Source organism: Poecilia latipinna, unplaced genomic scaffold, assembly GCF_001443285.1.
Source record: "Poecilia latipinna isolate Pla-1442-1.1 unplaced genomic scaffold, P_latipinna-1.0 Scaffold59, whole genome shotgun sequence".
Classification (NCBI taxonomy): domain Eukaryota; kingdom Metazoa; phylum Chordata; class Actinopteri; order Cyprinodontiformes; family Poeciliidae; genus Poecilia; species Poecilia latipinna.
The window spans coordinates 260,004-276,542 of NW_015112675.1; the positions used below are offsets into that span (position 1 = coordinate 260,004).

Below are 16,539 nucleotides of genomic sequence, written 5' to 3' on the forward strand. Positions count from 1 at the left end.
TATGGTACTGATGCTGTGTGCTACTTCCTCATGTGTTGGATTAAATGTTGACATATGACAAATATTCACAAAAAGAAAAGTTTATATATATTTTTTTTCTGTGTTCCTGTTTCTTTTCATTATAACTATACATAGTACACAAAATCACTCAGTATCAGCTGTCTGTAATTTCTGTAACTAATGTTGTTTTGATTACATTTGAAATAAACAAAGTTGCTAAAAAAAAACAAAAAAAAAACAAAACTGTGTTTTTGCAGTTTGTCAGTCTGAACAATGCCGTAGACAATCTATAGTGTAGAACAAGATGGAGTCATCCTGAGTCAAATACTATTATCAAATGTCATCTCTGTGATCTGGTGTTTTAGCCCCATCTAGTGGTTAAATGACAGAATGCCAATGATATTAAGGCTTAAAACAATTTCTTTCCCCCTCCGCTACCATATTTCTTTTTAAAACAAAACACACACAGTCATGTTGAAATTATTTTTCCTAGATGTAAAAGTAATAATGTAGATTTCAAGATTTTGCATGCTGATCTAGAAAAGGATGAAAAATAAATGTGGTCTTTGTGACCAACATAGAAACAAGCTACATTTTGTGCCTCAAAACCATTTAGAACCTGACTCCTGTTGCATTGTTGGCTCTTGTTGCCGTTTAGGTAACGTCAGCTTCCAGTGCCTCAAATGACTGATGTCATTTGAGGCACTGGATCTGTTTCCCATCTCAGGTGTATGTCCACAAATTTGTTTGTCAATGGCCCAAACAAGTGCTGAGCTCAGTTTCTTTGTAAAAGGCAGCTAACAGATGCGAACCAGCTGCTCCCAGAAACAGACTAACAGGACACAGAGATTTGCTGCAATAAACTGCTTGTAAAAAAAACACCGTTAGTTCACCATCTGGCAGATTACTATATGTGGAAGACAAAAGGATTCCAGATTTCAGTCTGACTTCCCAAGGGCAACAAGTTATTGACATTTAACCACAGATGGAGGAGAAAGATGTTATTAAGATCCCATTTAGAGCAAACTGAATGGAATCAGTGCCACAGGGAGTGAGCCTGAGATAGACTGCAGACCTGAAGTCAGCTGTATGTCAATCTTCCAGTTTTCTATATGAGTTCTCAAACCTTTTTTTAAGTATAACTGCAGCAGTTTTCTACACGTTTACGGCAAATATTTCTACAGAAGTCTGGCGTTAAGTGTAAGCTCTGCACAAATCACCGAGTGCGGAGTGAGTGGATGGATTGTTGGAGGAAGAGGAATGGATGCCAGACAGATTTTTGGATAGACAAAAGGATGGGTGAATGGATATCAGGATGGACAGATAAACAAATGGACGTATGGATAGGTCGAACAGAGGTCAGATGTATGGAAAGAGACTGATGAAAGGATGGGTGGACATCAATGGAAGAACAGAATATTAGATGGTCAGGCATAAGTGGATGGTCAGAGACAAAAGATGTTGGAGAGACGAATAGAATGATGGAAGAACAATGGGACCAAAAAATGGACTGACAAATTAATGGATGGATAATTGAAAGGATGAAAATCTATATTATAATAAATATAAATTTTGCTCGAGAATAAAAAAAAAGAAAAACATCACACACACACGACCCCCCCAAAAATGCCTTGAAATCATTTATTTTGTCAGAAAGTAAAAGATATTTCATTTACAATAGAAAAAGAACATGCACAAAGTAACCGGAAATGTTAACATAATAACATGACAATTGGGATTTCAGAAGTTTAAAAAAACAAAAAAACAAAAAAAAAACGTACAAGTAGGCCACACTTTCCCCCCCAAAGAAACTACGCCCCCCCCCTCCCCCCCCTCTCATAATTTACTATAAACATCTGTTTAAAGTAAACACAAGCACTGCTTCAGGGCAACACTTTGCAGGGAAAAGTCAATAAATGCTCTAGTGCTTTACAGTTGTACACAGACAAGTGGAAGAAAAATTGCAGCAAAACTAAACTATTCACATTTTGGTCACAAAAGAAGGGAATTGTCTGGAAAAAAAAATCCATCTGCTCGTCTACAGTAAATAATGGTGACAGTTTAGTAGTAGTGCAATCCTGTTGTCAGTATCGGCCATTTTGAGGAGTGCTCAGTTTGAAAATAACGACGGCCACTATCTGAGTGTAACAGCCCGTGCTTCTTTGTTTTAATAGTAAAACACCCACCTCCCTCTACTAAAAACATACACTACAGTTCATCCAAATAAAATACCAGGGTAAAAAAAATAATCATCTTTGGACGACGCGTTTGCTAAAAAGGCCTCAAAGAACATGCCTCGGTATTACTTTAAATATGATATATTCATACGTTTTTTTCATTCAGTTTCATTCAGTAACATTTTCTTTTTACAGTTATGCCTTTTTCTATGTGTCTCGGTCAGAAGTCGATTCCATCAGCACACAGGGTCTCGTTAATCTAGAACCAAACAGAGAAAAAAGGAGTTAAACTTCACTTAACCTGATGTCTATATGCATTCTTATAAACCGTTGTCATTATATTAGCTTTGTGGAATACAGAAAATCCACAATAAGTTAAACGTGTTCACCACATTATTGTTTTTTGTTTTTTTTTATCTGTTCTCCCCAAAATAAAACAAAAACGGATAATTGTAATTTGCATCCAAATTGGCATTTGGCTTCTACGTTAAGAGCTTTAAATCCAGCATCAAAAAGAAAGTTGTTTTACTCTGTAATGAGACAATTTTTAATACATATATTTCAAGTGTTAAAAACTGCAACACAATTAATTGTTTTTGTTCAATTTGACCTGGAACCTTTGATTTGTGTTTCTGGTACATTCGTACATCAGATGCACAAGCGGCATCCGAAAACAACAATGATGGACGACAAAAACGGTTTCTCTTGGCCCACTGGGGGTTAATTTTTAAAAAGCGATCCAGTCTTGATCGTCTTGAAACACAGCTTCCATAGTTCACATATCTAAAGAAGTATTTTTTCAAAGAAGTTCTAGGAGTGATCAGGGGTTCCCGAAACATGATGGCTGAATAACCAAAATCACAAATTAAAAACAAAGGGTCTTTTTAAATAGAAAATATTTCTTATTCTGCCTGTATATCGTTTTTGATTAAAATGCGATTAATTACAAATTAATTGAATTATATACTATACTGGAGTGCCAACACTACTTCTGACCCAAACACAATACTGTGATTGTACAAGAACCTGGGGAAATGTGAGTTAACATGGATAAAAGGGTGAACTCTGAATAATGAAGCTGATTGTAGTCAGTGTGGCATGAAAGTCGTGTTTAACGTGATCCACTCCCAGAGAGAGAAAGAGGCAGGTGTGACTCATCAGTTTTCCTCACCCTCTTTTGGTCACATGACGACTTTAAGCAAAACAGTAAAACTAGACGGCTATAAAAAAAAAAAAAGGAAAAAAGATCACAGAGTGGAACACTGGAGGATTTTTTAGTTTTCTGTGGATCCATTTGTTGTAGAAACAAGCAGTTGGGAGTGGCACCATAAAAACTAAATTATTAAATCTAACATCTTAGCCTGTATTACGGACTGACTCTGTGTGACCTAATGAAACAACATGAAATCATTACTCACTGCAGGTCTGCTCTGCCTCCGAGGCCTTCGAGAGGTTCAGTCCAGAGTTCTGTTTGGGTCGGGCTCCCAGCTCCTGCGCCGGCCTGGCCGGATTCTGGTTCACATCCAAAGGTTTCTCTTTCACCTCTAAACTGTAGTGGCCCCCTTCCTCTGCCACCATCTTCTCAACCTTCTTCATTAGCTTTCCCACCTGGGGATTGTCCCCGAAGATGCTGTTGTTAATAAGTATGAGCCTCTTCTTACACTTCCTCAACACCCACTGCAGATCTTTGCCCTCCCTGTGAATGTATCTCTCCAGGGTGATCTTCTTCAACACCTGCGCCCAAGTGAACACCACGATGGTGTGATTCCACACGTGCTCCCCAAAGAGGCTCACGTTCTCCTCGATGCGTGCGCGGTCGACCTCCGTGAACATGCCCACGGGGATGATCAGCAGGAAGGCGTGAGGACCCGGAGGGCAAAGAGAGGCGCCCCTGACCAGCTCCTGTTTATAGGAGGCCGGGGTGTCCTGCGCGGAGAACCAGCCGGGAGTGTCCACCACCACCACCTGGCGGCCGTCTACCTCCGTCTCCCTGGTGACGCAGAACTCGGCCGCTCGCTCCAGGTGGAACTCCTCTCTGCCTAGGATGGTGTTGGCTGTCAGGCTCTTCCCCGGCCACCTCCATCCCAACACCACCAGGCGGATTTCAGGCAGAAATGGCGGGTCTTTGGCCGGAGCTGCTGTCTCTTGGGTGTTTTTCTCTGGACCAGAAGCATCTTTGGCTGCAATCAGAGAGGTTACACAAGTTAGTGTGAGCGGGCAACATCTAGGACTTTAGTAAGTAGTCATATTTAAACAACATGACTCCTTACTGTAATATTGTCATATGAACTAGAAATTGGTTTCTAGTTCATTCAAAAATGTGCAGTGTATTATCACTATTAAGGAAGATAGGTGTAAAAGAAAATCCTCATATGTCATATAAAAACATTATGGTTTAGCATTTATACAAAATTTTAAAACAAAAACAAAAAATATCAGCAAAAATATATAGATCATGATTTAAAAAAAATAACAATTGCCATATTCCTACTTCTGTCATAATATTACAATAGCTATTATAGTTATGTTCCATTAAACACCAGCTAAATTTAGAATAACTTGAGTCAGGAATAACTAGCTAATATTAGCTGTATAATTAGGTCATGTTCTCTGGTAGATACCCTAGCTTAGCATTTTTTCAGTTTACTAATAATATTTCAATAACAAAGCTCCAACTTGGAAAGGGCAGACAAGCTTTCAAATATGTTTCATGATTTCTAAATAAAAGATCCTAGATATCATCCTCCTTGAAAAATGAAATTGTGATAAAAATAATGAAATAACTGAAAGTGAAATTTGTTTCTTACTGACTAAATGAACTGAAATTAATCAGCTGGCCAAAAATAATATCAGTTGTTGGCCAGCTGGATGGGCATTAACCTTTACAAAGAAAATCAAAATGACTTATAATCAATATGACTTTCAGAAAATTCAGCAAAATTACTGTAGTTAGATCTTTTTTCTGAAATCATTCAATATGGAAAGATGCATTAAGGCTCTTTACATAATACAACTACAAGTGTAAATGTGGATGGCATTTGTTCTGTTTAACTCTGACAATAAATATGAAAATAGGTTTATTAAAAAATGATTAGCAATCGTCTGTTTTGGGTTTGTTACCTCATGAAATTCACATATTCTTAATAGAACCCAATGGGTTTAAGTTTAGTGCAAGTTGACTTTTATTACACAGTAATTGGGTTTTATTTCAGCAAAAGACCACATCTTAAAGTGAAACTGTTTTCCCAATCTCCTACATCTAAAGATGCACCAATCTGGTGATCTATAGTCAAAGTAAATTCCCACTTTTCTTTACTGCTTCTCATTTTTTCAAAAGAAAAAAGTGATGCAGCTTATTTGATACCTGAAGTAGCTTTTAATTCAACAAATGGAACACTACAAGATTATGTCACTAGATCCATCAAAGAATATCTATAGATTTATTGTAATTTTTTGTTTTGTTTTAAAGATAACATGAAAAATACAAAGAAAAATCTGATGTCTCAGTATCTCTAATCAGCAGCACTAATCAAAAGAAAACCAGCAGATTAGTTAATGGATTAGTTAATGAATATTTACTACTGCAGCCAAATCTGTACGGATCTAAAAAGCAAGCCTTGGTTTTGCTTTTTCATACTTTTCAAGACTTCAAACTCTGTAGTCACAATTCTGGAGTTTATTCTGGCTATACGTTGGGTAAAAAGTTCACAACAAACTATTCTGTAAACAAATAACCAAATACAAAAAAAAAAAACAAACACCACCCAGAGAGGAACATGTATCAGTCAGGTTACTCTGCAATAGCATAAGCAAATAATACAGATATAAGTCATGACCTTTATTCAAATGATAATTTATGTGATACTACTTAAAATGTAAATAGTTTTTATTTTATTATTGCTTCTATCATTACTGTAGTCAAAACACTTTGGTCTTTAGCTTCAAGAGGAAAGAACACATAATATAAATTGTTGTGACTTTTATTTAAGGGCATTTTTCACAATAGGGAAATTCCCATTAGTTTCAAGGTTATTCCTATTTCCTGTCCCCTAAAAGAAAGACTCCTTAAAGGCCCGATTTTCTGGTAATATATCTGAAACTTCTTTTATTTCAGAATATATTTTAATCCATGAAGACTTGTTGTAGGAGTTTTAAATTAAGACCCTTTAGTAACTCGTTTCTCAAAGTTGTATTACCAAGAAAGAACTTAATACTATAACGGTCTCCTATACGAAAATCTATATAAATATCCAAATATGAAATGATTTAATATATTGTGTAAAATCCTCGATAAATTTCATACATTTTGCTATCTAAATATGACTTTGTTGTCGAAATGTTTGCCTAGTGAACCACTTTATAACATCAAAGAAGTTAATTATTCATGAACACAAGCTATTTGGTTCTAAGTTTGAAATATAAACTCGAAACAAAGTATCCGATGTTTATAACAATAGGAAATAAGAAGACGTGTCCAAGTTCTGTTCGTTTCTTTAGTTTAAAACTGTCTGCTAACTTTAATGCTAATTTTACCAACCGCGGTGACGATAAATAATTATTTTTAAAGTTTATAAATCAACCGGATGGAGGCTGCTTTGCCTTACCTTCTGTCTCTTTCGGTGTATTGTCGGCCATCGTCAGTTTTATCTCGGGATAAAGTCTTCTTTAGGGGGGTTAATTCACTTCGTGCACCTCGGTCTTCGAAGAACTTCCTCCTGATGATGACCCAAGTTACCGGAAAAAGCGTAACGTCACCGCTACTTCCGGTAAACCCTTTCAGAGTTAAAGCAGAACAAAAGGAGACCGGAAGTAAAAGGAAAAAACTGCTCAAACGTGGATGTTACAAACGATGCACATTTTTATTTGGCATCCTTTGTAAAACATATATATATATATATATATATTTTTTTTTTAAATAAACAAATATGGGATACTCAGACAAAAAAATGGCCTCATTATTTGACTCAAGTGTGTTGAAGCAAAGACATGTAAAGTCGCATGACTGACACACCTGGCCTTCAGGCCTGGATTTGAGGACCCCTGCTCCAGAAGCATTTCCTGATGCAGTGTGTTCAGCCAGAGGCTTCTTCCACTCCACCGTGTCACAAAGAAATGCTAAAAAGTAATTTTTCATAAACTAATTTGACACAATGTGTAGGAGTCAGTTTTATTGTTAGAGATTATAATGTTATTTACAACATTTAGGCTGAACCTGCATTTATTTACAACTGCAGAAGAAGCAGATCTGGATTAATATCATCAAGTATATCCTTGTTAGACAAAAAAAACATGAGTGCAGCATACTCTTAACAAAAGAACCTAAACCTAAATTATTGTTGTATTCTTTTGCTTTTAGATCATTAATCAAAAAGCCACTAATAATAAAATCATTCTCAATTTCCCTAAAAACCTTCAACAACCTTGAAAAAGTGACAAGTAAGTACAAAAAGTTGTCATAACAGTGTTCAATGACGTTTTCTCTTCGTTAACAAACTCATGTTCCCCATGATGCCAGCATACGCATGTCATCGTCGTCTTCAACCCTTTTCTTTGTTGCTAGAAAAACAGACAAAGCAAAAACAAGATGAAACATTAACTTACATGAGGTGATTCTACTTGTATTTTCTATAATGAGCAGAGATGATTATTAATTACCTCCAACGTGTGAGGCAGATAATAAAACAAACATCTAGACATTCTTAGATAACCTTAACTTTTTATATCTTGTCATTCAATTGCTTGGGCCTCTGTAACCAATTGGCTCATCTACTTGCTGCACAATATTTTACTTTGTACGAAGTTCTATTAAGTTATAAGTATATACTGTGACTTAGAACTTAAGTAACACTAATTCCTAATGTAAATACAGTGCCTCGCACCCCATAAACGTTTACACACTTGATCAAATTACAACAGATTCACTGTATTTTATGTGATAGACCAACATAAATTGGTGCAGCGTTAGGAAGCTGAAGGAAAATTGTATTGCACAAGGTATTTACTCCTTAGTATTTGATTTTAAGGAGCAAAAGGTTTGAAAATTATCATTTACCTTCTACCTCACAATTATGCTATATGTTTTGTTGGCCTATGCTATTAAAACACATGATCAAAGGGTGTGACACTTTTGCAGGGCACTGAAACTACAAACATGTAAGCTTGCGTGATGGACTCACTTGCACGACTGGGGCGCGATGAGGGCAGTTTGGAGCTGGGAACGCTCGGCAGTCCTCCCATACTCTTCATGCTCTCCTCCAGGTCCTCCTGCTCCAGCTCCTCCAGCTCTGCAAGGAGCTCATCCTAACAAGCATAAAGCAAGAACTAGCTAAAAGATCTGCAACATGAATAAAAAAAACAAAGAAAAAATGAAAGACCCATCTAAAGATGAAGGTGGAGAAAACTGAAAAACCTCATCAAACTGCTCGCCGAACGGCCCGGAAATTGCCTCGCTGATTTCCCGAGCCACATCTTGCTGCTCTGTGATGTCCTGCATCAGATCATCAATCTTGTCGATGTCCCTGAGAAAGATAAAATACAACCGATGCAAGTTCAAATTCTAATCTGGTGTACAATATTTATTATCTGAAGGCTGCAATAGGAAAAAAAAAAAAAGAGTTTCTCTACGCACCAATCAGGTGAAAATCCCACCCAAAACACACTGAGATTTAAAATAGTTTGCACCAAGTTCCTTACATGTTCTCGTGGACCTGCTTCATGGCCTTGGCAGCAAAGCCCATGTTCTTGAGGACCTCTGTGTTGGTGTGCGAGTTCTCCAGGGCCTCCCTCTGAAACTCAATGGTGGACAGCGTGCCGTCGATCTGGGTCAGCTGCTGCTCCAAGCGCTTCTTCCTCTTCAGAGCCTGTAGCGCAGCTGTTCCGGAGAAAACAAACCATGTAAACAAAAAGAAAGAGAGAAAAAAAAAATCACATTAATGCTTAAAGATCAGTTCATCTCGGTATGTACCTGTTACTGAAATAAAAGTACACCAAGGTTTTGAACAGTTATGAATTCAAAAACACAATGCCTCTCTGTCATACTGCTCTCAGAGTTTATAGTACTTTGTAGTCACTGATGTCAAAAACCAAATGTTATCATTGATTATCCATCTCATTCAATGCTAAAATGTCTTGTTGATGTTTTAGTGTGATGGTCTGGGGTTGCTTTATGATCTGGACAAATTGCTGTACGTGATGGAATCGTGAAAGGCAACATCCAGCCATACGTTCGTGACTACACCGAATGGGTTATGCAACTGGAAAAAGTCATCTAATCTACAAATACCAGCAAGTAACAATGTTCAAACAAAGGATTCTTTCTGAGTTGTCTAGTCACAGATCAGAAACTTTTAACTTTGACCCAAAAATCAAAAAGGAAATACGTAAAGAAGAAAATATGTTTTCAGAGCACTGTATGAGACGGGCAATGAGCGAGGGGGGGAGTCTGAGACCAGCCAATCACAGTTGCCAGAGAAATGTATCTCAAAGGAAAAAAAAAAAGTTTGTATCTGAAACGGACTGAGTTCAAGGTCAATGGATTTAAATACCTGACATTCTGCTGAATAATGAATAAAAGCAGTTCCACATTCAAATGTTGACAAAATAAACATCAACAACTAGACATTACAATAATTCAATATGCATTGTCCTGTTTAACACGGAATTATGTCTTTATCTTTGATGAGCCCCTGATTTATGAAACTCCAATATGAGATGGCTTCATATTGACAGCAAGATTCCAGGTCAGTATCTGGAGAAATATTTTTGTTTGCAGCCAGGGTTTATTTAGTTTTATTAATACATTCTAGCTGTTAACTAAAGTGGGCAGGATAGCAGAGAATATTCAGTCTTTGGTTCATGCTACACATTTTTAGCAGTGTGCCCGAGAGACCTGAGTTTTCTACAAATTCATGGAGCATAGATTGATGCACAGATGCAATTCCTGACTTGTTGCTGCACACTGTCAGTCAGCAGGCTTATAGAAGGCTCCTACACTTTTCATTCACTTGGAGAAGATTAATCCGTCTCAGAATACTTCAGGTGATGATTTGTGATAAAACCCTGGAAGTCACGTTTATCCCTTTCTATCATCTGTCAGACAAGCGTCGGGTGTGTCCAAAGACCAGACACGGGTTTCCTCCCTTTACATTGCTGCATGTATTTTTAGTCTTTGGTGATTCACAGTTAATGCAGCGAAGAAAACATTTTTGCTTTGGGTAGAGCTCCACAGGAAGGAGAAACTGTTGCGAATTGCTTCTCTGTTATGATCCATTCCTAAATTTTTGGATCATTTACATTTTTTCATGCAGATAAGAATAGCAGGCAATGCTATAAAGGCCATGTTTTCAGTAATGCAATACTGCCTTGCATCTGCCTCCACCTGCTGCATCCACAGGGGTGATATAAAAACAATGGGTACCTTCAGGTTAAATTTGTTACAAATTAATGCTCAAACGATTCTGAGCTAATTGTGAAAAGGCGCTGATTTTGATCATGAACTTCATGTTCAGAAGTTTAAACTCAAGTTAAGACGAGGAGGAGAAATGGAAGAATAAACCTCTGGTTGCGTTTTTAATATAGTTTTTAAGACCAGATACAGGAAAAGGACAACATCTGAGACAAGTTGGACAAGAAACGTTCACATTCATGTTTGTGATTTCATTTGAATTATCACAAAGTAAAATGGCAAAAGCTCACTTTAAAGTAACATATTGCTATCCCTGTCTGCTTACATGACTTGAACTGAAAATGTGATTGTGACTTAAGAGGAAGTTATTCAAAACAACTCTTTATGAAAGCTACCATTACGTGGAGAGTTTAAGCTCTAATATATTACTAAATCATGACTTAAATGCAGAAAAAGCAGGTGTTATACTTCCTAGAAAACCCACAATGAAGACCTACCCCTCTTGTTTTTGGTGCCGTGCTTCTTGGCTGTGGCTACTTCTTGCTCTATCCTCTTCTCCAGGTATTCCTGCTTCTTCGTCAGCATTTCCTCGGTTTCCCGGAGTCTGTGGATGGCCTCCTGCGGACTCGGTCCACCTTTCGATCGGTGGTGTTTGGACTTTGAGGAAGAGCTGGATGATGAACCCGAGCTGGAGCTACCTTTGAAAAGCTTCGAGATTTTACTCATTTTCAGTCTTCTTCTTCTTCTCTTATGTTATTTTATTTATTTATTTTACTGTAAACTGCGTAATAGTCCAAAATAATCAGACGCGAACTCGATGGAGTCCGAGAAAGTGACGGCCTTCTATATTTCACTTAACTCCCCAGGCGGGTGTTGTATTGCAGATTTTCCTGTTGGACGGCTTTGTGAGGTTAGTTCAAACCAGCCAGTGAGAGCACCTATGGACACACCTGTCAGCGTTACCTACACCCGTGACGTCATGATACCTTTGTCTGCCAGAGTTAACCCTTTACACGTTTTACCTTGAAGACTAAATAAAACAAAAATTCTGTAAGTATGTTTTAAAATTATTTCCCTTTTCCCATAGTTTATAAAATAAACACTAATCATTAATTGTATTTTTCTTAGGTCATAATAGGCTACTATGAGTCTGATCAATAATAACAAGAGTGTATACTATTACCATAGGGATATATTTGCAGTTTTGTTTTTATTTAAGTTTATGTAAACACCATTAAATATCCCACACAATTTAAAGTAATTCGACGAGTAAGTGCATAAGCAATTTTTTTTTATTTAGTTCAGTTGACAAACACTGTCAATTATGCAACAAACTGTTAAAACATCTTCTTAATAATGAACACGTTTAAATGAACTGTTAAAGAAATAGAAAAAATATAAAGCATTCTCAGTAACAATATTTATTTTATTTTATTGCAGCAAATGCATCCATGAGCACCACAAAAAGAAATCAGATGAGACAAAATCAGATGAGAATAGCATGAAATACAAGCTTATCTTGGGGTGCTATAGTAAAACTGCAGACCATAATACAGTTTCAGGAGTTTTCATTTTGAATTTTTGTTACATAAATAAGTATGTAATGAAATTATGTGTCCTAATTATGTAATGAGATACATTAAGTATTTATGGAACAATTTATTTACACAGATTACATGGAAAGGGGGAACTGTCACATGTTTAGGTAACAAATACAGCATCATAGGGAAAAAAAAAATCTCATACCAGTGATGAAGCAAGGAAATGAAACTAGGGAATACTTTGCAACAGAGGGAACTAGTCAGTTCCTGCTGTAGCGCAGCTGAAAATGAGGAGTGTGACAAACACTCCGAAAGAAGCATTTCAATTAGAGTATTTCAGTCAAAGGCTATAATAGCAGCCTAGGTTAGGGCAACAGGCTATTCTAACGTTTTCTTCAGTTAAATTACTTGTCATGTTGTTGTTTGTCTGTAACTGAATCACTGTACTTTTCAGAAATATTGAAGAACCGTACATTTGTGAGTTCTATTTTTTCACGACTGTAATTTCGACTCCGTGCCACTTGGTGTCGGTAACACACCAGGACGTTCCTTGTCAACCATAAACCACAAAGGCAGACAGTTTAAGCTAGTCGCCTCTTCGGTAATAGTAGTAAAGCCAGCCGGCACTCGATTTTGATGTGCGCGACGGCACTAGGCGTTACGGCGCCCTGCTTTGCAATCTTATTTCAAAATAAAAGCGCACCTCCGGTTTATGTTTGATTCACATTTTAAGTTTATTTCCAGCGGCTATAAAAGTTTAAAGCTTTGTGTTTATGCATTTGCAAAACGAAATTATTTATCTGAAAATAAATTAAAATATAATGTGTGAAAATAAATCCTGTAGAGGTGTCCCTCTGTCACCCTGAAATGAGAGAAGTCACTGGTAACATTTTGTTTATGGAATCAGAAATATTTTTTTGCCTGTCAAATGTCACCAATTTTGATTGAGGTCGCAAATATGTGGTTTACAGGATTTGTTTTTCACACAATACATTTTAATTTATTGTTAGATAAATAATTTCGTTTTGCAAAAACATAAACAAACAAACAAAAAAAAAACTTTAACTCTATAGCCGCTGGAAAGAAATCTAAAATGTGAATCAAATATAAATCGGAGGTACGCTTTTGTTTTGAAAGGAGATTGTAAAGCAGGGTGCCGTAACGCCTTGTGTCGTCGCGCACGTCAAAATCGAGTGCCGGCTGGCTTTACTACTATTTCCTAAGAGCCTTGTAGCTTTACCGCAGTTAAAAGTGCTAGCTAATGGCTGAATTAGACATTGGTAAACATTGTCAGGTCGATTCCTGCAACCTGAAAGGTTCGTTGTGATTTCACCAGAACAGTTAGAAATAAACAAAATATTAAATTGTTTTTTTAAGCATGATTTGGCAAATGTCTTCTTAGCATACATAGCCTGTTCTTCACTAGCAGGAAAGCTAGCGGCTAATTAGCTTAGCAGCTGCTGGAGTAGACTCCACCTTTAAACTTTAACAAAATGTTTGCATTTTTAATTAAATGATTAATTCAAATAAAACGTAGTTTAATCAGTTTATTTACTACACGTCGAGTATAGTCCTTGCAATATGTATAAACTAAATCATCCCAAATTTGATTTGGTTTGTTTTCCACACTTCTACAGATTTTCTTCCATTTGTGTGCGACTCTTGCAGTGGTGTTTACTGGTAAGTTTTTCATTTTTCCGTCCATTTTACTTGCAGTTTTATTACTTTAAATATCAAACAAGAGTCTGATCATCTTATATAAACATTTAGACTCAACCAGCTGGACTCAACCATTTTTGACATTCGGATTGTTATAGAAACAATTTTGAACAATTATAGTTTATTTTAATAAGCATCTAAGGGGTAAATAGTTTTTATAATTTGAAAGATATTTGTTCAGATTTTATATGGAAATAAAGTCTTAAGTTGGAAATGGAAGAAATAGACTAACTGTGCAGTAAAGTTTGTGCTGTCTTTTTTCTTTTACATCTGTCCTGTACAGTCTCGAGCACAGAAGCAGAGAAGCCCACTCATGTCCAGAGGTAAGTCATGTCTTTATTTATGGTCAGGAAACAGCTTGTAGTTCTCCTGCAGCCTTAGAACTGATAAGTGTTTCTTTGATGAGCTAATAGTACGTCCTTACTGTCATAAGTGGTTTTCTTTGCTAAGATTAGGACTACTTTACCAGAGTTACCTAAACTGTAAATCTATTACAAGCAATGAGTGTGTTTTCCTCATGATGTTCTTTTACTCTTTGCTTTAGGAAACTGTAACAAGGGAAACTAAGACCGCTGGTGGCAGCACAAGTTATCCCTGCTCGTTTGAAGACTGTAAGGGAAAAGAATTGCTGCCAGTTTTATGTCCGCAGTGTGAAAAACACTTCTGTTTGGCGTAGGTTTTTGTTTTGTTTTGTTTTGTAGACTTCAAAAAGTGAGGGGAAGGGTTCCTTCTGTGTTTTATCTTTGAATCATTTACTGTTCTGTTTCATTTTTTTTTGCAGCCATCGTCATCAAGATGATCACAAGTGTGAGAAGTTGGAGGTCCAGAAGCCTCGAATGGCAGCCACAAAGGAGCTAGTGCAGAAGATTTTAGGTCAGGCAGTGCCTCTTTTTTAATCTCTCCTTTATATGGATTCAGATGGTAATTTTTTTTCTTATCGTATACTACACAAGCATTTGTACCCTTCAATCTCTTTTGAATTTAGATTAGATTTGTATTACTGTCCTTGTCTAGTCTGTAAGATTAGGTGAATGGCCAACAACTGTATTTATATTACTAATACATGACATATATTTGGTAAATAAATAACTTTAGAAGTTATGTATTTACTTATTAGATGAATTTTAGTTGCACCAGATTGTATCAGGGAATGTCAGAGTGAAGGGTATGGTTAATGGATTTAGATTTGTGTGTGTGTGTACTCTTTATTTTTTGTGTCATTTCATAGTCATTTATGTTTGTGACAAAAAATTTAGAAAATGATTATGGGTTATGAATACTTCTGCAGGACTGTGGATCCAGAAATGTAACCACTTCTGGATATAATTTCTGTGTCTTTCTGTTCAGAATCAAAGGATGGATCCAAAAGCAAAGGGCGCAGAGGAGCAAAGAATGCTGCCACTGCAGCAAAGGTTGCCCTTATGAAACTGAAGCTGCATGCTGCAGGAGACAAGGGACTGCCACAGGTAAAATCAGCTCCACATCCCACCATAATTGTGACTTCATTTGTTTGATTTCAGTATTTTCTAGATTGGGGAGGGGAAAAAAACACATTTTTCCATATTTTTCTTCATTCCCTGTGTCTAAAGCATCCCTTTATTTGATTATTTTTATGTTAATATGGATTTAAGAGTGAGAACTTCAAGTAAAGTGTAACAAAACCCTGAATTTTGATTTAGAAAATTGCAAGAACACTGACGTTACACTGCCTAAGCCTTCTTGTTGTTGTTGTTGTTGTTGTCTATGCTTTCCAGACAGAAAGAACCTATTTTCAGGTTTATCTGCCAAAAGAAGCCAAAGAGTGCAGCCGGCCCATGTTTTTCTCTTCAAAATGGAGTGTGGGTAAAGTGGTGGATTACGCAGCCTCTTTAGCCAGCCTCAAGAACAACAACAATGTTCTGACAGCCAAGGTAAACAGAGAAAGACATCTAAGAAATACATTTGGACACTTTAATGTTTAAAGTAAATGACTGATTATCAGAAGCTCCAGCATCAAATAATGCTGGAATGTAAAATCATGGGCATAATCGTAGTCATGGAAATCATGATTATTTAACATGTGACTAAATCACTTTGAAAATATTGTCCATTGTAATGTTTTTGTGGTTGTGTAGAGCCAAAATAAAAATATAATGGAAATCACATTTATTTCACAGCACTGTTGGAGTGACCTTGCAGTTTTTTTTTTTTTATGCATATGACCCCTAACAACAAACTCAGTTATTGGCCTCAGTTTGTGGTTAGGGGTCATATGCATCAATATCAACCCATGTCTCCATTTGCAGAAGCTGCGTCTCTGTCATCCTGATACAGGCCAGGCTCTCCATATGGACGACTCCCTGCTCTCTCTGCTGGCTCACCCAGACGTTCCGCTGCATAACGGGGGAAATGTGATCCTGGAATACCTGGACAACGAATGCACAGGACTAGAGGATGTTTCTGACTATATCGCTCCGACCTGACTTAGGAGTATCATGGACGTACAGATGGATTATATGTGCAAACTACTTTTTATGTGAATAAAAAATTATATTGTATTTGTGGAGTTTGTTTTTATATTGGTGATTTGTGGGGAAAGTTAATTTAATTTAACCAAGAAATCATTACTGATATAAATTTGTTATAAAAGTATGACTGATTGCACTTTAAAAATTAGATAACTTTATGTTATTAAAGGTAAAATTTAAACAGTAATGAT

At 36.7% G+C, this 16,539-nt stretch overlaps 3 protein-coding genes across 4 annotated transcripts; 1 reads left to right on the forward strand and 2 right to left on the reverse strand.

The window, feature by feature from the left end:
* Positions 1-1,627: 1,627 nt before the first annotated feature.
* On the reverse strand, positions 1,628-6,970 carry gimap4 (GTPase IMAP family member 4). Of its 2 annotated transcripts, none has more exons than XM_015055995.1 (3): positions 6,782-6,965; positions 3,596-4,357; positions 1,628-2,436 (listed from the first exon to the last, which is right to left on the reverse strand). In XM_015055995.1, the coding sequence occupies exons 1-3, from the start codon at positions 6,810-6,812 to the stop codon at positions 2,432-2,434; spliced, it is 798 nt and encodes a 265-aa protein (XP_014911481.1). In that variant the 5' UTR covers positions 6,813-6,965; the 3' UTR covers positions 1,628-2,431. The 2 variants fall into 2 exon arrangements, with proteins under 2 accessions (XP_014911481.1, XP_014911472.1); XM_015055986.1 differs by lacking the exon at positions 1,628-2,436 and adding an exon at positions 2,938-3,397 and having other exon boundaries at positions 6,782-6,970.
* Positions 6,971-7,330: 360 nt separating this feature from the next.
* chmp4c (charged multivesicular body protein 4C) lies at positions 7,331-11,554 on the reverse strand. Its single transcript, XM_015056012.1, has 5 exons — positions 11,079-11,554; positions 8,871-9,048; positions 8,587-8,695; positions 8,354-8,477; positions 7,331-7,733 (listed from the first exon to the last, which is right to left on the reverse strand). Exons 1-5 carry the CDS (start codon positions 11,305-11,307, stop codon positions 7,672-7,674), a joined length of 702 nt encoding a protein of 233 aa, XP_014911498.1. The 5' UTR covers positions 11,308-11,554; the 3' UTR covers positions 7,331-7,671.
* A 1,742-nt stretch (positions 11,555-13,296) lies between these two features.
* Positions 13,297-16,378, forward strand: zfand1 (zinc finger, AN1-type domain 1). Its single transcript, XM_015056023.1, has 8 exons — positions 13,297-13,438; positions 13,760-13,802; positions 14,125-14,164; positions 14,386-14,513; positions 14,623-14,714; positions 15,189-15,307; positions 15,596-15,751; positions 16,127-16,378. The coding sequence occupies exons 1-8, from the start codon at positions 13,384-13,386 to the stop codon at positions 16,301-16,303; spliced, it is 810 nt and encodes a 269-aa protein (XP_014911509.1). The 5' UTR covers positions 13,297-13,383; the 3' UTR covers positions 16,304-16,378.
* The last annotated feature ends 161 nt before the right edge of the window (positions 16,379-16,539 follow it).

Bases quoted from the DNA above. Each gene is read 5' to 3' on its own strand.
- zfand1 (XM_015056023.1), top strand. From the start codon at position 13,384: ATGGCTGAATTAGACATTGGTAAACATTGTCAGGTCGATTCCTGCAAC. The intron at 14,715-15,188 runs GTCAGGCAGTGC...CTTTCTGTTCAG, and splicing joins GCTAGTGCAGAAGATTTTAG to AATCAAAGGATGGATCCAAA. The intron at 15,752-16,126 runs GTAAACAGAGAA...CTCCATTTGCAG, and splicing joins ACAATGTTCTGACAGCCAAG to AAGCTGCGTCTCTGTCATCC.
- gimap4 (XM_015055986.1), bottom strand. From the start codon at position 6,812: ATGGCCGACAATACACCGAAAGAGACAGAAG. The intron at 4,358-6,781 runs GTAAGGCAAAGC...CTCTGATTGCAG, and splicing joins TACACCGAAAGAGACAGAAG to CCAAAGATGCTTCTGGTCCA.
- chmp4c (XM_015056012.1), bottom strand. From the start codon at position 11,307: ATGAGTAAAATCTCGAAGCTTTTCAAAGGTAGCTCCAGCTCGGGTTCA. The intron at 9,049-11,078 runs GTAGGTCTTCAT...TCTCCGGAACAG, and splicing joins CGGCACCAAAAACAAGAGGG to CTGCGCTACAGGCTCTGAAG. The intron at 7,734-8,353 runs GTGAGTCCATCA...CTGTTTTTCTAG, and splicing joins ATCGCGCCCCAGTCGTGCAA to CAACAAAGAAAAGGGTTGAA.